Here is a 19,613-nt window from a genome sequence, read left to right as displayed (position 1 = left end):
AAATGTCGTCAAATATCATTGCTCTAATGGTCGTTTCCTTCGTCGGTACTTGACAACTAATGCGACTGCCTAGTTCCTGCCAAGTCTACAACGCACGCGGCACGCACGAGAAACAAACATCAACACGTGTTTTTCGGGTCCGGAACACAGTGGAAACTCGAAAGAAAGAAACAAACGACTCGTTTTTGATAAGGGGTAGCTTTTTCAAAACCCCCAAGCAATCCTATCTTTCCACGTGGCATCCTGTGGATTACAGTTGTACAGCTCAGCAAATTAAATTTGACCATATATACCACCCTTCCCTATCCCCATTTTCTCTCAAAGAGAAAAAAAAAAAAAGAAAAGAGTGTCAGACTCAGAGAGACTCTGCTTTTTGCTATTACGATTCTTTACTCTCATAAAACTACTCAACCCCAACAAATTTTTTCTATAAATAAAGAGCTTAAATGCCGGGCTCTTGAAGAAACAGAGAGAGAGAGAGAGAGAGAGAGAGAGAGAGAGAAAAAAAGGAAATCAAAGATGGAGTGTGTTGGCCTTGGTGCTCGGAACTTTGCGGCAATGGGGGTGTCGTTTTGGCCTACTATTCCGTCGCAGAGAATCACGCTAAGTAGAAAACAAGGCCCATTTCGTCGGTGTGGTTTGTGCCGGCATTATGTGAGAGTAAGAGCGGCCAGTACAGGGAGTGAGAGATGTGTGGCTGTGAATTTCAAAGAAGGTTTTGCTGATCAGGAAGATTATGTAAAAGGTGGTGGGTCCGAGCTCCTCTTTGTACAAATGCAGCAAAACAAGCTCATGGATAAGCAATCTAAACTCGCTGATAAGGTTATATAAATATTACCACTTCTCCTATGTTATAAGCTTAAGTTGCTTCGAAAACTGTGAGATAGCCTAATCCTAGTTAAGGTTGATATCATTTTTAATCAGGTTCGTTTTATTTAGTGTCTTACTTGGATTGCAAGCAACTAGGTTGTAAATAAATTAATCTTGATCCTACATGTAGTGTAAGTACTAGATAAAATCACGTTATGACACAGTGAAAATATCTTGTACAAATTTCACATGGGTCGGGTAAGTTTCATCTATTCAACAAATTAAGTGTGCTCTTTGCCATGTATATACACTGTTTTTTATTTATTATTATTATTTTTTTTATGAATTAATAGTTGTAGCAATATGTTGAATCTTTTTGACTCACTTCTGAAATGTTGGAATTTTGCCTCATCAATTTTGTGTTACTATGAACTATTTTTGCAGTTAGCACCTATATCCGTTGGGGAGAATGTACTGGATTTGGTCGTGATTGGTTGCGGTCCAGCTGGGCTTGCTCTGGCTGCAGAGTCAGCCAAGGTAGGACTCAAAGTTGGACTCATTGGTCCAGACCTCCCTTTTACGAATAATTATGGCGTGTGGGAGGATGAATTTAAAGGTATCATTTTTGTTCTAAGAAAACAAAACCAGTTTCAGTAATACTATTTGTAAGCTATTCCTTTTCTAGTAGGGAACTAGTGTAATATGCTACTGTCTTAATGTACGTTTACTTATAACCAAATCTTTGTGTGTTGTTTTGTTCGAAGCTTAATCTTATCTATCTACCATATTCAGTTCCTATCACAGCCTTTTTATGTTTTCTTTTGTCACGCAGAATGTAAGGTTTGTCTTTTGATTTTAAATTTAGCTAGCTGTGTGTAGATGAGCCCTTGCTGAACCAGTGAACATTTGACTGGTTTCTTTAAATTAAGCTGGTATTTGTTATTCGCTCCCAATCTAAGAGACTAGTGCATTCATGTTACCAGAAAACTCTATATGGTGTTGAAAGTCCATCAAGTTTTGGAGAAAAAAAATCGGAACTCTGCTTCGCATCCATATCTAATTTGAACCCACTTTATTCTATTTTCAGATCTTGGACTTGAAGGGTGTATTGAGCACGTTTGGCAGGATACAATTTTATATCTTGATGACAATGATCCCATTCTGATTGGTCGTGCCTATGGACGTGTAAGTCGACATTTGCTCCATGAGGAGTTATTAAGAAGGTAAGACAGGTTGCAATTTCTCCTCGCTATGATTTCTATTATTTGTTATGTTTCTACTCCTTGGTGCTTGTGGATATGGTGTTTTATAGATGTATGATTTATATTAATTTCTCCTAGGTGTGTCGAGTCAGGTGTTTCATATCTTTGCTCCAGAGTGGAAAGGATTGCCGAAGCTAGTAATGGCCACAGTCTTGTAGCCTGTGAACGCGATATTGTTATTCCCTGCAGGTACAATGAGATATTCTTTTCGTTTCAATGAAGATCTCTAATTAATCTGTTTTACCCTGTTTCAAGCTTCTAATGCGGTATTATAGGCTTGCTACTGTTGCGTCAGGAGCAGCATCAGGGAAATTGTTGCAGTATGAGGTGGGTGGTCCAAAGGTGTCTGTCCAAACAGCTTACGGTGTGGAGGTTGAGGTAGGAATGTAGATTATAGCATTTAAGCCATTATATTCAATGCAGCTTTTTGCATCGATCTTCTTGTTACAGAAAGTTCCTCGTGTCTTATAACTTGGTTTTCTTAGTTCTGCTTTTCTCATTTCCCACATTTCTTGAAATGCTGTATGGAAAATCATATATGTTAGGATGATTTACATATCTAGATGATCTGATTGACTGGTTGCTTGCATTATGGTGGTCAGTGATATCAATATCGCTACATCATTATTACAGTATAAAAAACAAATCTTTCTCTTCATTGTATCCTAAACCATACAAGTCGTAATGGATGGACCTACACTAGGGCAGGGGGGGCCATTGCCCCCCACCCCCCCAAAAAAAAAAAAGTTAGTGTATATATATGTGATGAAATTTTAAATTTTGGTCCTAATACCCCCAATTTAAAAATAAAAAAAAAGCTGGTATACATATGTAATTTGAAAAATTAAGATTTACCCTTAAATATATATATCTTTGGATCTCTTCCGAAATAGTGTCAAGTTCCATTTTGATAAATGTGTTGAAATGTTTAAGAAATACTTATTTTATATGTTATACTTTGTTGACATTTTTATAATATCAAATGTTTAAGAAACACTTATTTTATATGTAGTATTTTGTTGAATATGAAATAACGTCGAGTTTCATATTGATAAATGTGTTGAAATGTTTAAGAAATACTTATTTTATATGTTATACTTTGTTGACATTTTTATAATATCAAATGTTTAAGAAACATTTATTTTATATGTAGTATTTTGTTGAATATGAAATAGATATTAGTTTTTATTTTCATAAAAAAATTTGTTTTAAGCTTTGGACCCCCTCAGGTTTGAATCCTAGTTCCGTCCCTGAAGTCGTGGGTGTTTGCCTGCAAGTCGTGCAATTGTGTGAATTCCCTTCTCTCAAGAAGGAATTGTATTTTACACTTCATGTGTTTTACAAAAAATTGGGAAGAAAATCTTGACTTGTATATGAATTATTCCCATAATACTGTACTCTGTCTTATTCACAACAAGATAATAAGTTTGGTTTCTTCTTTGCAGTTGCAATAATTCTGTCAATTCTTAACATTTCAGGTCGAAAATAATCCATATGATCCTGGCCTCATGGTTTTCATGGACTATAGGGACTACATGAAACAGAAAGTTCCATGTTTAGAAGCAGAATATCCAACATTTCTTTATGCCATGCCCATGTCTCCAACAAGAGTGTTCTTTGAGGTTTACTCAATGTATTTCAGTTTTGTTTGTTGCATAACTTATCAGAATTATGTGTAAGATATTTGGAGAAAATTAATTGCAGGAAACTTGTCTGGCTTCAAAAGAAGCTATGCCTTTCGGTTTGTTGAAGAAAAAACTCTTTTCAAGGTTACAGACAATGGGGATCCGAATTATAAAAACTTATGAAGAGGTTAATATTTGTGGCCAAACTCTGATGCTCATAATTTTTATTTAATGAATGGTCATCTTTATCTTTTCCTTTTATCTACTGCCATTACAAGGATTCTTGCCTCTGCCATATAGTGGACCAATCATATCTTCATCATCTGTTTGTTAAAAGAACCTGGGCATAATGCTTGTTGCATTTTTTAATCTTTTTTCTGTCTTTATATGTGTGGTAGTGTGTTTCAACCCCAAAGGTGTATAAAGATTTGCACTTTTGTAAAAGAAGTTCACTTATTCTAGCTAAAGCATATACTAGCTCAAAGGGATTTTGTGGAATTTACATCACAAGGAATCACATTCTATCTCCCATATCACTTGTGGTTTCATATAAACTTTATTAACATATTTTGAAAAACATTCTAATAAGAGGCACTTTAAGAAGCATTCTGATGAGGATTTATGCTGCACTTGGCACTAATGTTTACTAAAAAGTACGTTTGTATTAGGCAATATTCCTGCTTTACATATCAACATTCATGCATCTACTACCAAATAGTACTCTCAAGATTGCAGAATTATCAACTAAAATAGGATTGAGGGCATAATTTTACCTTTATTTTGATATTCAGGAATGGTCTTATATCCCAGTTGGTGGATCCTTACCAAATACAGAGCAAAAGAACCTTGCATTTGGTGCTGCTGCCAGCATGGTGCATCCAGCCACAGGTAAGGAAATAAATGAATTAGACAATTCCATTTTTGATCTATTCAAAATGAATGGGCTTATATTTCTACCTTCACTTAACAGGTTATTCTGTTGTGAGATCTTTGTCAGAAGCTCCAAAATATGCTTCTGTAATTGCAAATATTTTGAAGCAGGCTCGTTCTAAGGATACCCTTACTCGTATAAAGTTTAATGAGAATATCTCGATGCAAGGTATGTACATGGAGATTTATTTTTTTGGGTTTTTCTTTTTCCTGGATACTTATTTGCATCAGATATTCAATTATAAGTACCCAACATATTCTTTATTTAATTGTAAAATTCATATCTCAGCAATCGAAACATTGGCATATCTGCATATAGCATACACACCCACATATGTTTATTATTAATATGTATGGAAAAACTACTTTTAGCTTGATTTTTAATTACATTTTCTTACTTTGGTTAACAATTACACCTTCAAGATATTTTTTATGAAGATTCAACTGGTTTTGGGCCTCATTTCAGGAGATTGTTAAGGTCTCAAAGAAATTTTGTCCCTTTTGTGATTGTTTTTAGCAATTCTTGTTTTTCAGTTCCCAGCCTTCCAGTTGGTGCTTGGAGAGGCTATTGATTGCAGTATACCTTCTACTTCCTAGAGGGATACCTCACATGTGCAGTTCTTTGGGCCAAATTTTTTTTATAAAATCCCTTGAATAACTTATTATTATATGATGGTGATTGGCTGCATTTTATACATGGATCTGACCCTGAGAAGCATGTTTACTCACGCAGTGTCTTAGTAAATCACTGAATTGTCTATCCTACTTTCACTTAGAATTGCACTTCTAAAAGGAAGTCCATCTCTCTGATATGATATGTTTTTTCTTCTCTTCATTTGAAAATTTTCCATTATATAAAGCTTGTAAACTTGCACTCATTGTGAGCACTGTTTGCTGTACATATTAGGCAAACAATTGGTTATCTTAGTCATCAAGTGACTAATTCATAAATTAAGCTTGTTTGATGTTCTTTCTTTTCTGGGCAGTGATTCATAATTTGCACTTTCTTTATTTATATTTTCTATTTCAGCTTGGAACTCCCTTTGGCCACAAGAAAGAAAACGCCAAAGGGCATTCTTTCTCTTTGGATTAGCGCTGATACTGCAACTGGATATTGAGGGCATCAGGACATTCTTTCATACTTTCTTCCGCTTACCCAGTTGGTATGATCATTTTTCTCTATCATTTGTGTGGTATATTACAAGTACAATGATGTAGATGTCTCAATTGATGACAAAAGTAACAGTGACTAGGAATATATACGTATGTTTGTGTGTGTGTGCGCATGTGCATGCGTGCACTTATGTGTGTTGCATGTGCAAGGGACTCGACAAATCTTGTGCTCTTGGTTCTTTGGAGTTGGCTATAAAAATCCTGTTCCAAGCCTACAGAAAGGAGATGGTTGTCGCTTCTTTCCATACTCTATAATTCAGAGTTGTTAGACAATCCTTTTTAAAAGGAGTAAGGCTGTGAAGCCAATAGATTGATTATTGTGAACTTTAATAGGTTCTTGCGCATTTTATGGTTTTAAAGATCAGCTCGAAGGGACAGCTTCATTGTGATTGTGGGTGGTAGTGGAATGATAGTCACAGGGATGATCGGTGGTTCTTTCTTTTAAACGGTGGGAAGTTATGTTAGTGAACACGGACCAGTAATGGTACAGTTGGTTTATTAGGTTAACTTGCAATGCAAGTGATGACAGCAATAAATGTGTATTCAAGGACTTCTGAGGGACTGTCTAGATCAAATGCTATAATGTGCTTATCTTATTTTTGTAATTAACTAGTTAGTATTATTATACTACAAAGGCTTCTTTAAGATAGGACATCAGTAAATGTTGGTGAAAGATACTGACTAAATAGGACAGAGAAATGGCAACTTTAACTGTCTTTCTGATAGTTACAGCTTAAAATACAAGAAAGCTATTGTTGAAGATATGCTTGATTGGCTTATTAATTTCTAATGGGGTATGAAATAATTGATGATATGATTTCCTTGCAGGATGTGGCAGGGATTTCTCGGCTCCACTCTCTCCTCGGCAGACCTTGCATTGTTTGCCCTCTATATGTTTGTTATAGCACCAAATGATCTGAGAATGTCCCTTGTCAGACATCTTCTTTCTGATCCCACTGGAGCAACCATGATAAGAACCTATCTTACAGTATAGTTTGTATCCTCTTATTTTTTTCCCCTTGTTAGGTCTGTTAAAGAAAACAATTTAGACAACACTAGGAGCCCACCCACTTTTGATAATTACTAGGTATTTGTATATACATACACCTGTGTCTGTCCTATCCTACCTCCTCTAGTCTCTCCTATAGTCTGAGCACGATGATGTGGTTGTTGGCTATTTTGTACCCAAATCTCAAGCTGCAGATGTTGGATTTTTGTGCTTTTTGTTCATGAAAGTAGAATTACAATGTCTCTCTCTCTCGCTCTCTCTTTAGCTTCTGTAATGCTTCCCTGCCTTGCTGGAGCTTTCGGCTTATTTTATCTTATTTTTTATTTTTTTGAGCTTTCGGCTTTCTTATTAAGGAAAAAAAAAATGTGCTCCTATTATTTCAGAAATAGTTTTAGAGATGCCATATGCAATGCAATTAGATGAAAGTGAACTAGTAGATTGTGCGGCATAGTGGCATTGCTAGTTTCCCTTTCGAATTTCGATTAGATTTATTAATTTAACAATATAAATACGTTATTCAATTAAACAAGATAAATACTATTGCAACTATAATTAGATTGATTAATTGTACTATTGAAAATCTAATTAATTTCTCAAAAAAACTCTAATTAATTAAATATACATAAGTATAATCAAAATCTAATTGATTATATTTATGTATATTTAATTAATTGAATTCATCAAAAAAGAACATTACCCACATGGAATCATTTTTTTTTTTGGGTGGAGAATCTCACATGGAATAATTGTATGCTCACATAACTACCATAATTAAACAATTATCACCAATAGGATTTTTGTTTTTTAATTAAAATTAATTAATCTTTTTACAGACCAATTAAAATTGATCTTTGATTATCCTACACATGCCTGTCTATGTTAAGATCATGGATCAACCAATCAAATTTAACATCATATATATATATATAAGGCATGACTTAGGTAGGTACAGTACTTAGGTGCTGTTCTTTAGGTTTTCTTCGTAAGATTTTGTCATGATGCTTTTTTCACATGAGATGAAAGTGTATTTTTTAGTTAAGTGGTCATATAGCAGAATTTTAAGAGGGAAATCTAAGGAATAACACCTAAGGTACTGCACATAAGTTTTGTTTATATATATATATAACCCAATGATTTGAGCATCATTTTGAATTACGAAAGAGGCCAATTTTTTTACAATTCAAAAAAGGCTCCTTGCCAATGAGATAGTTGAGGCTTCCTCTCATCTCTCATGATGTCATTGCTACTGATTGCAATGCAGGCCTTTAATTGACAAGATTATTGCAACAATATCATCTTGGACAGTCAATAAACTTTCTTTTGTTGGGCTTGGGAGGCTCAAACTTTTCCGATCAGCCCTGCATAGTATTCAACATTATTGCTCCAACATTATACTTCCCAAAAAAGTTTCTAAAACCAATGAACAAAAGTTCAATTCATTTCTTTTTCTTTGGAAAGTTCAGGAGGGTAGCAGCGGTAACTTTGAGGTGTCATGGAAGCAACTTTGCACCCTTAAAAGGGAAGGTGATTTAGTAATAAAGAGGACAGAAGGTAAAGTAGGCTAAGTAGCTGTGTAGAAGCATATTTGGCATCTTTGGGTGACATGGGTGCATGGAAATTTGCTAAAAGATAAAAAATTTTGGACTGCCAAAGCTCCATAGACTTATAGATGGGGATCGAGGAAGCAATTGAAATTAAGGGGTTGTTGCTAGAGAGTTCCTAAGCTTTAAAGTTGGGTAAGGCTCCCATATCTTCCTCTATCATGACAGCTGGTGCTCTTTACCAAAAGTAGGTTTTTAGAGTCATCTATGATGTTGCTAGTGCTTTGAGGAAGTTAATATAGTTAACACTTAAAAGCAATAGGAGCTGGTCTTGGAGGCTTGCTAGGTTAGAGGACTACTCTCCGTTCAAAATGTGTATTTGGCATTGATTATTCTTGCTAATTTATTTTACTATTTATCTTATTTTTGCTACTATTTATAGATCTCCTTGTACTATTTCAGCTAACTTTTACATTTTTTTTAATAGTTAATAAAAAGTTTTCAGTTTCAACAAAATAAGTTGTTCACACTTTAAACTTTGGAGTAACCATTTTTGGTTGAGCTGACAGAAAGGGACAAGGCAGTGTGGTCAATTGCTAATTTTGGGAACAATTTTGGAAACTGCTATGGTTTCCTCTTTATATCCTTTGACATTTCTTCAAAGGATGGTTGGCAATAAAAAACAAGTTGAGTACCAAAAAAAGAATGCTGGGAATGGGGATTTACTGGGATACTCTATGCTACTTTTGTCGAGGACGCAGTGAAGATAAAAATTATTTTTTATTTACTTGTTTACAAAAAGGACGTGGAGTGCTGTTTTGAGGTCTTGCTTAGTGAACGATGTTAAAACTGACTGGGAGGATTTGATGGTATGGGGTATTGATACGATTCCATTCGTGGTAAATATAATTGATACGAGCTTCTTCAAACTTCTGAAGAGGGACCTGCAGTAAAAAACTATTGCACTACATGGGTGAGAATCATCAATTGAAGGACAAAGTTAGCATGTGTAATTTGTATTTTTGACTTGAGTTTAAAACATCCAAATAAGGGGAAAAAGTAACTATTCCCCTTTGCAGTTTGCACCTCTCCTTTCCATCTATACCCGTCTACTTTTCCCTCTTCCCAAATTTCCAAACATCGTTAAACATTTAAAAAAAATATGAGAATATTAACTTATCACTACGTTTGATTTTTTTATTTATAATATAATGTTATTGGAAGGATTAACTACATTCTATTGCTTGGTACTGGATAGATCTCGAAAAGTTACAAACCCATGACAAAGCACACATTAATAGAAAATAATTTACATAATTTTTTTTGTAACGAGAATTAGGCTGCTTGTACAACCAAATGCAAAAGCTATTTGAAACACCGAATTCAAGGGCGTTACAAAATAACTTTAATTACATCCAAGAAAATTGCCTTAATAGAATTGAAGTTTTTGTAGGCTAAATGGGACATGAATCCCCTTAAAATAGCTAGGATCTTGCTCACCAAACACAATGGTAACCAAATGGCTTAGGACATTACATACATGAAAGTATCTTATGCTTTGAATATATGCATCTTCTCTCTTCTAGATTGTGTCTCTCATGATGGATATGACCCACATATTGTGATTTGTGATAAGGAGAATGAATATAATTGATACGTGAAATAATTATTGGTTATCTAGACTATTATAGAAAACTAAGTTGTGTTCAATGTTTTAAAAAATAAGATTGCTAAAAGAAATGAAAAAAATGAGAGGTTCAAGGTTCAAGGTTCAAGGTCGGATTGGAGTTCAATAGGAGGTTAGACCATGATAATACCATAAATAATAAAATATAAATAATTAAGGAATATGCAAGTCCCACATTAAAGAAAAAGGAGTGAAAAAGTTTTAAAAAGAAGCATTGCATCTCCCATATCAAAAGAGAGGAGGAAGACATTATGATTGTCTTTGTCAGCAAATAAAAGAGATGTTTTAAGAAGTGTTACAAGACCCACATTAGAAAAATAAAGGAAAATATGTTGGAAGTTTGGGGGGAGATGAGATGAGCAGATAATAAAGGGGTAGTGGAGAGGAGTGGAGAATATAGTAGACATCCCTTTACCTTGGATGTTTTAAAAATTAAAAGGGAAGAAAAGGGAGTTTGAGAGTCCCCACCTTTTTATTTTATTTTTGATTTGTTTGTTTTCTTCGAGAAGAAGATGAATAGATCTCTCTGCTTGTTTGGTTGGAAGGTGGAAATAAGAAGAAACGATAATATATATATAAAAAAATATAAAAGTATATCAATTCATTTATAAAGTTTTATTCTAAATATTCATTTTGGACAAAATTGAAAGTAGATAAAAATTCATCAGGAATCCTTCCCCATCCTAACAAGGAGGAATATAAATTCTCAACTCTACAGAGTGATATCTCATGAGACCGTTTCATAAAATAATTTTCCACCCCCATTCTCTTCCCTCTACTCCCCCTCATTTCACCCCCATCAAATACACTATCAAATATTTCAAAAAATTAAATTAATTGAATACATGAGCTAACTTTTATTGGGTCTAGAATTCTTAAATTAAATGAATGGTTTGTTCTAATAATAATAATAATAATAATAATAATAATAATAATAATAATTGTAAGGACGTAAATTGGTTCACGGCCTAATAGACTTGGACAATGGCCCAACAAGCTCACAACAATAAATTTGTTAGAGAGTAGGTTTAATATTGAAAGTTCAACGAGTCAAGTAAGAATCTCAACAGGTTAGTTTAATATTGGAATGAATGATAATAACAAGTTGAAAGAAAAACACTCCTCAGTCAAGTCCGAGGATGGTATGTTCTTATATATATCTCTTAGACTTCTACAAATACTTAAGTTCTTGGTTACAAAGAGGATTTTTCCTTTGTTTTTCTTTGATCCCTTTTCTGTAAGGGAATCCTTTCCATTTTATACTCCTTCCCCTCCTCTCATCTTAGCCTTCCACTTGTTGATCAAGTAACCAATCTCATTGATACTTGTCTCATTAGAACCTTCTTCAAATCTTTTGTGGGTAGCTGTAAGGCTAGAAGTCACTATTCAGGCATCACCTCCATAGTAATGCGGTCAGTTGGTTGGGTGCAGAGCATTCAATGCGGTGGTAGTAGCTTTAGTCCCAAATATTTCTCAATTCTTTGTTGACTCTCCTCTCTCCAAAGCTTATCCTCCTTCCAAGCATGGTTGTCCCCTTCCTAATACTTGTTAAGTGATCGAACTTCAGACTTCCACTCTGTTTCCCGAGGAGGTTTGTCTCATCGGACAACATCACCTGCTTGTCCTGATCAGCTCTCGTCCTTGACCCGATAACCTACTTGCCTTTACTAATACTTGTTTGTCCTCGGGCTCTTTGACGTCCTTGGGCACAGCTCACGGCCCAATACCCTTATCCGAGTCATTTATCCTCATAATAATAATAATAATAATAATAATAATCATCATCATCATATACAGGGACGGACCTAGGTGGGGGCCCGGGCCCCCCCTAGGTCCAAAAAAAAAAAAAAAAATTTAGCAAGTTAATTTAAAAAATAAAATGACTTGCCCCCCCCCCCCCTTACTTGTATCTTGGGCCCCCCTTGCAGGTACAGACATAGTGACTAGCTAAGAATTTCCCCTTATTTCATAGTTGGCTGGCCATTTTCAATACACACATCCGCATGTTGCACAAGACAATGGAATTGCTAGATTGTAACAAGACAACTTCACCATCACTTGGGTAGAAGGCTAGGAAATCCACAGACAGCTAGAGGGTGGAGCACTTTCACTATTTTAAACTTTGTGTATAATGAGCCATGTACCTGCATATCTGTACATAATCCTCAAGTTCCAAAATAATTTTAAAAAAAAAAAAAAATTTGCTTCTAAGTAGCAACAGAACTGCTTTAATACTGATGAAACTTAACCCACTGTGAAGCAAAAGAAAAAAAAAAAAACATCTATAGTGCATCATTTGATAAGAAAGTTGGAGGAATTAAGTTGCTTTAATGAGTGAAAATTGTGCATTCACAATCAAAGAAAAATACGTCCAAAACACACGGCCAAAACTTAACTAGATAGCAAATCAATGCAAAATACTGCATCACACATTAAAGATAATTTGACATTAGATAAATTTATAAAATAGCGTTGAGTTCCCTTTTCATAGATAATGTATTAAGAAACAATAGTATTTTGTGTCTTTTGTTTTTCTTGGTAGGTGATTGTATCCTAACATATTAAGAAACAATGATTTTTGTATATTTGTCTTAGCTGATAGTTTGTTAATATTATATGGATACGTAATTGAATTTTTTTTGAAAATTTTTTTTTCACTTATCTCCGGCCCCCCCTAACTTGAATTCCTGGGTCTTTCCTTGATCATGTATGTGATGCATCAAAAAATTCGGAAGAGAAAAAATGATCAAGTTTGGTCTTGGTTCTTGGGCTTGTTTTTTTTTTTTTTAGGTTGATATTAGCTAAGATCGGATTGACCATAAGTACTAGTTCATCATATTCATGGTTAACTTAGACAAATTTGGTGGGTTTCAGTTAGTTCAATTGGTAAAATTTTTAATGGTTGAATAAGGGATCTATGGTTCAACTACTGCCTACACTAAAAACTGATTTGTATCTTGGTTTGATGATAAAAAACTATCATAAAAAACAGGCGCCATAAGTTGTAAAACTCAAAAAAAAAAAAAAAAACTTAGACAAATTTCATTTTAAGGGGCAAAAATTATAAGTGAACACAACACACATGTACACAGAACACATGAGAGCAATAATGGTGAAATTTTTTAAACTAAAACAAACATATAGCCTCAAGCCCTCAATACAATAATGTCCCTTTGTTCTAATCCATAATATAAAAAATGTCAACGGAAAAAGATATTCAGAGGACTAACAAAACAATGGAGGAACTTATTGCATGGCACCCTCCTTCCACTCCGATGGCATTGATAATTAGCTTTTAGGGCTACGAATCTCAGAGTAATTAATGCTTAAAATGCCCTTTAGACTTTCAATTACCTTAATATATTTCAATACATTTTGTGTTAAAGAAGCATCAAATCTATCAAAAAACAAACCAGACTTAAGATATATACTCAGCGAAGGCCAATGAATGTTGAATAGGCATGACGTCTTTCCACCTACACTACATATCCTTTTTTCCAATATTGATAAGCAATTTCAATGGTTCTTGGTACTGTTTTTTTTGTTTAATAAAAACTTAAAGCATAGATACCAATATGCTCCTTTGTGCCATAATAATCTTTGTGGGGGCACAACGTATCATTTACAATAATATTGTTGCTCAGAACTTTGTGAAGCTCAATCACACATTGGATGATCTCTACAGGGAGAGAAAAATAAGTATGTTTTTTCTATTGTAAGCTGGTTAGACTTTGTTAAGCACACTTTGCATTAATGTTTCTTTCTCCTTCTAAAAAGACAGCCACGATTGAAACTATATTCCTAATTCCCATGGCCTTTGATTCAAAGAGGGCAAGTCCAATAATGTCAGACACGTATTGAAACTCTTATTGGCTCAATTAGATTGACCAACTTATTTAAATCTCCATGCTTGTTTATTTGCATCAGCACTAGCATATGCAATCATCTATTCAGATTCTCTTTATGGGGAGTGATGAACTGCCAAAATGGTGAATTTTCCTGTATTAAATTGACAAATTTTAGGAACCCAATTGGATGGAATGCTTGTCTTTATATAGGGTTACATATCTAATAAATTAAAACCATTTATTTTCCAATGTCTCATAAATGGTTTGTTTTTCTCATTAAAAAAATAATAACAACAAGAGTATGTTTGGGACCAATAATTTAAAGTTAGCCAACCATTTTGCTCTTAAAAAGTTAATGGATTATTATTATAGTAATTATGCTTCCTAACATGTGCTTTACATAATAAGGTTACTCTCATGTTAAGAGAGAAGGTAAAAAGGTTTCTCACAGTTTTGCCAGGTATGCTTTGCATATCCCAGACTTATTTTTGTGGATGAAAGATGTTCTACCACAAAGCTCTTCCATTTTCCTTACTGATTTAGCTGGATTTTCATGATATAAGTTCATGGTCTTCCTTCTCAAAAAAAAAAAAAAAAAAAAAAAATGCACTTTTCATTACCCATGCCCTGAAGTTTTGGCTTGATACATGGTTTTTTTGTTTTTTTGAAATTTTTACGTCCACTCTATGATGCATGCTTTTGACTATAAGATCAATATATTTATACATATAATTTTGTAATTACTAAGTAATATACTATTTTTCTAACAAAAAAGAAAAAGTAATACACTATTAACTAGATCAACCATGATGTTATTTGATTACACCTAAATGATTTGTTTGTTTGTTTTTGTTTTTGTATTTGTTTTTTTTAATTTGGGAATAAAATTATTTTAGAGTAAATTATACTTTTGGCCCGTAAAATTTGGGATTGTTTTCATTTTGGCCATTCATATTTGATTTTGTTACAGTATTGGCTACATTGTTCATAATATGTTTTTCTGCTTACAACAATGAAATTCATGAATTCCAAAATATTTAATTTAGAACCAATATTACATGGAATAATTAACATGAAAGGCATATAACAATTAGATTACTAATAAAAATGAACAACATGACCAATATAAAAATGAACATTAACTCCTTATTCCAATTTGAAAATTGAAGGATAAGGGCAGACATCAAAGACTCATTGGCAAATAATCCTAGAATTTATGTGTCAAAAGTGTATTTTAGTTTTTTTTTTTTTTAAATTCAAAGTTTAAAAAGTTTATTGAATAATAAGTGTGAGTTTTATTTGATTTTTTAATTATGAAAAAGCTAGATTTAATAGTTTTTTTTTCAAAAGAAAAAATATAAATAATTTATAAAAAATTATTTTGTTAATATCAAGTAAATGTAACTTTAAATTTTCATAAGAAAAATGATTTAGGCATTAGACACCCCCCAAATTGAAATCCTGGTGTTATCCCAAACATCCTAACATTCTTGTTGATTGATGACGGTGTTAAACACCCCCTAAGTCGAAATCCTAGCTCTATCCCAAAATAGCATCCTTATATTCTTGTTGGTTGATGATGGAAACTAATCACCTTTTCACCCATAGTTTCTAAGCTCACACTTTGTAAGATTAAAAAAAAAAAAGGTTTATGGGAAGTTAATGATCATTAAACTAGTAATTAAAAGGGGCCAATAAGAGCTAAAAGACAATGTTATCAATCAACTAATGAATTAACGACATATTAATTTATTGTTTGTGATTAACTGATTATACTTACAAAGGTTTAAACCACATATATTCCGTTAGTGTTTCTCCGTACCCTTTCCACCACCTATATATAAAGTCACAAAAGCCATCATTTCTTCACACAATCAAATCAAGGGCTTCTTTCTTTCCATGTGATAAATAATTGTAATGCTTTGGGTAAGGTGGTTGGAAGATGGGTTATTCGGGTGCAACCAGATCAATTGGTCGTGTTAATATATTGAAAGGGTTTGTATGGGAAGGTGACAGAAGAGAGTGAGCACACAAGTTATTTTTCTTGCATGGACTGTCCATGCTTGAATTGTGTGTGCTCACCCTCTATCTGTCGCCCGCCACTTTCACACTCTCTCTCTCCCTTTTTCTGTTTACATACTTCAAGAACATGCATATTGATATGTAATAGTTTTAAAGTAATTTGTTGAAGGCGACAGAAGAGAGTGAGCACACAAGTTATTTTTCTTGCATGGACTACCCACGCTAGAATTGTGTGTGCTCACCCTCTATCTGTCGCCCACCACTTTCACTCTCTCTCTCTCTCTGTCTGTCTCTCTCTATTAGTTTTTTTTTGGGTAAACTTGGAATTGATAGAGTTTCTTCCGTAAGAGAGAAAAAACACTCAAACACACAACATTTACTTGCATAACAACTCATAGAGTCTAACTTTCCTTTTCCATAAGATCCAAGAACACATTAAATTCATGCACTTTTGCACTTGACTGATTCCAAGCATGATGCTTGTCGTTCATTGAGTGTTAATAAAAGACTTTTTTTTTTATTCATTTTTTAAAATCAGACTTTTATTTGATTACTTGTGAATAGCTTCTATCCAATGACTTACTGTTATATTTGGATTTAGTCCTGTTTCTCATTAAGTATGTAGACAGGTGGATCCATTCTAGTGCTGCCACTACTTGGTTGGATGCATGGGGAGGAAGCCAAGTCCAACAAATCTTTTCCAAGCTATACATGGATGGAATAGAGAAGAAGAAGACGAAGGAGAAGAACAATAAGAAGAAGAAAAAGAAGACTGATATGATGAAAAAGGCTACAAAGGTTGGTAGATATTTGAGAAAGGTTTGGATCATGTAGGAGATCGAAATATGTCTACTAATTAGTTACCTGTGATCACTTCTTCAATTAGTACCATGATTTTGTATTAAGTTGTATTCCCTAACCTCTGTCAATGAATAAGGAATCGCTTCTCCTCCAAATTTGCTTGGTTTAATCCTCTTGGCAGTGTAAATTGGATATTGTAAATTGGATAACATATGCTCCATAAGGCAAAATGTTTGTCTTATTAGACTGTGGTCTACTTGATTATGTTTTTACAATAAGTTTAGTGAATATTTTTTAAAATTGGTAAAAGTAGCTTATTGTAATTGGAATATAATAAAAATTGTGTCAATAATAGGTTAATGTGAAAGTGATGTTACTCTAATTATAACTTACCACCTTCATAAAATGTGAAAAAAATTGTAAAAAAGTATGTATCATTTGACATCATTTTGTTTGTTAATTAATATTTTCGGGTCTTTTAATAAGCATGACCTCACAAATTACTATAATCTTGCTCTACAATAAGAAGGATCTCGGACTTACCAGTACCACTTGTGGGATGCATTATAATTAGTCTCCTTATGTAGAATGATCATGGTTTTAAAAACTAAAACGGTCAAAGAACAGGAAAAGGAATTGGATCCTAGTGTTTACCAGATCGGTTCCATGTCTAATTTCTAGTTTAATCGGTTGAACCAGTTAGTCCGGTCTGGTTTTTAAAATAGAGAGAATGATTAATGATATCGTTATTATTGAATCCAATAAATATAATACATTCTTCATCATATGACTTAACAAAAAAATTATGTTACTTGCTTATAAGATTTAATAAATATTATTAAAAAAAAGATTTAATAAATGATCAAAATGCATTTTAAAAGTCTTATGAATTATTACGTAATGGATTAGAAAAAATTCTTCCAAACTGATTTAAAAGATCATTTTTTTTCTTTTATTGAATGAGAGTATATCATTGAATAAAAACATACAAAATATCATTGGCCAAAGAAATATGAACACCACTAAGGGGATTCCTAAAAGGAAAGTTCTAGAAACATTATGATCAAGAGTCTTGTAACTTAATTAGCAACTCTTATTGTTTTAATGGAGACATTCATGGTTTAAATCCTAAAATCCCTAACTATCAAATTATCTCCAAAAAAAAAAAAAAAAAACATTATGGCATAAGGCCCTTACCTGAGCTTTGATGGGTCTAGTTGGACCAACTTGGATTGACTACCTTTTCTTTTCACATACCAATAAAAAAAACTTTCAAATACTTTGTAGCCTAATTTATTTATATTTCTTTAAATACAAATAAATGAAAAAAAGAAAACACTCAAAAAAGTTGAATAATTCATAATAAATCTTTATGTCTATAGTTTGAAAATTAATTTCAATAGCCTGCTAGTCTAATAATTCCACAAAAGAATATATAAAAAAAAATCAGTGTACTTGTTACACATAAAACATGAAATAAAGTTAAATCATTTATAAACTAAATGTGATTTTTCAATTAGCTTTTTACTGGAACCTTATTTGCTTATTTGCTAAAATTTGAAAATAGTATTATAGGGATAAAAGACCTAGAAATGTGTATTAGGCCAGGGGCCTTGTCTGAGGATGCTTAGTAATTCGAGGACAAGTAGACGTTACTGAAGGGGTAAGAATCAGTGGGTTACGAAATGATTATGATTATAAGAATTTGGGAAGGTAGTCCGAGGAGGAATGCCTCCTCGGCTAATCAAAGCAGAGGTCAGAAGGCATGGTCTGTCATTAAGAGCAATACTCCGGAGGATTCTATTGATAAGGATAAACATCAGAAAAGCATAGGACAAATGGAAGCTAAGAAATATCTAAGAGAAAGCTACTACCACCGCATTGAATATTTTGCAACTAACTCTCTGACTGCATTAATGTGGAAGTGATACTTGAATAGTGATATACAGCCTTACAGCTACTCCTAGAGACTTCGAGAAGGTGCTGATGGGATAAGGATCAAAGCCAGTAAGTTGACCTACACGTGGAGGGTGGAGATGAAAGAAATAGGATAATATAAGAGAGAAAGAAGCCCTTTAGAGAGGGGATTGAAGAATCAATAGAAATAAAATTGTAGCAGCAAGAACAAAAACTGTAATTAAGTCTAACAAAAATATATCCAAGAACTGTTCTCCTTGGACGTTGTCGATGAAGGATTTCTTTACATAAAGCTTGCTTTTCTTTGCTTCATTATCATCTTTAGTCCATTGTAAGCCTTGTTCAATTCATTAAGCCTAGTTTTTAGCCCATTCTCTACAAATTCATTTTGTTGGGTTTTTTGGGCCTTAATCCTGTCCTCTTGGGCTTAGGACTCAAATCGCGCCCTTACAATTGGCTTTGTCTGTGAAAATTACTTGAGCTTTAGTGAGATCAACGTTTAGTCATGGTGCACTCAGGGTTAAACCGAGAAGAGCTTGTTGGGTCCCAACGTCAAGATCATTTTCTCAATCTTGAGTGAAGAATGGACCGAGTGGTTAGTGTGCACACCACACACACCAGTAGGAGCCAATCCCGGAGTGGGAGTCACATCTCCTATGAAGAAACTACCAGAAGCATGCAACTAGAGATTGATTGTTTGCGAAGGAGGTTACGCCGCAAGCGATGTAGAGGAGCTCCTTCAAGTTCTAACCATTACTCTGACGGTGATAGTGACAATAGCTATCGGCTTAGGTCAAGGACTCCTTCCAGTGAGTCTTTTTTGTGTGATGAGGAGCGCCATGACAGACAGAGGGGGAAAAGACCGTCTCACAAGGGCCTGGGTAATGATGCCATGGGTAGGGCTCTGAATAAAATTTTCAAGTCACCTTTTACCCAAAGAATTGAGAGAGGAAAACTTTCTTGGTGGTTTACTTAGCCAAAATTCACC

At 33.9% G+C, this 19,613-nt stretch overlaps 1 protein-coding gene across 1 annotated transcript; it reads left to right on the top strand.

Annotated features, from left to right (window-relative positions):
* The first annotated feature begins 326 nt into the window (after positions 1–326).
* On the top strand, positions 327–7,057 carry LOC142618046 (lycopene epsilon cyclase, chloroplastic). The gene is made up of 11 exons (XM_075791024.1): positions 327–822; positions 1,255–1,426; positions 1,898–2,033; positions 2,151–2,261; positions 2,348–2,450; positions 3,551–3,694; positions 3,777–3,884; positions 4,489–4,585; positions 4,668–4,796; positions 5,658–5,790; positions 6,629–7,057. The coding sequence occupies exons 1-11, from the start codon at positions 520–522 to the stop codon at positions 6,792–6,794; spliced, it is 1,602 nt and encodes a 533-aa protein (XP_075647139.1). The 5' UTR covers positions 327–519; the 3' UTR covers positions 6,795–7,057.
* Positions 7,058–19,613: the final 12,556 nt, after the last annotated feature.

This window comes from Castanea sativa, chromosome 1, assembly GCF_040712315.1.
Source record: "Castanea sativa cultivar Marrone di Chiusa Pesio chromosome 1, ASM4071231v1".
NCBI classification, from domain to species: Eukaryota; Viridiplantae; Streptophyta; class Magnoliopsida; order Fagales; family Fagaceae; genus Castanea; species Castanea sativa.
Note: the sequence above shows the minus strand (reverse complement) of the source record. Positions and strands in the feature narration are given on the sequence as shown.

Excerpts from the sequence above, each read along its gene's own strand:
- LOC142618046 (XM_075791024.1), top strand. The coding sequence starts at position 520 with ATGGAGTGTGTTGGCCTTGGTGCTCGGAACTTTGCGGCAATGGGGGTG. Across the intron at positions 3,695-3,776 it reads CAACAAGAGTGTTCTTTGAG|GAAACTTGTCTGGCTTCAAA; the intron begins GTTTACTCAATG and ends AATTAATTGCAG. Across the intron at positions 4,586-4,667 it reads CATGGTGCATCCAGCCACAG|GTTATTCTGTTGTGAGATCT; the intron begins GTAAGGAAATAA and ends TTCACTTAACAG.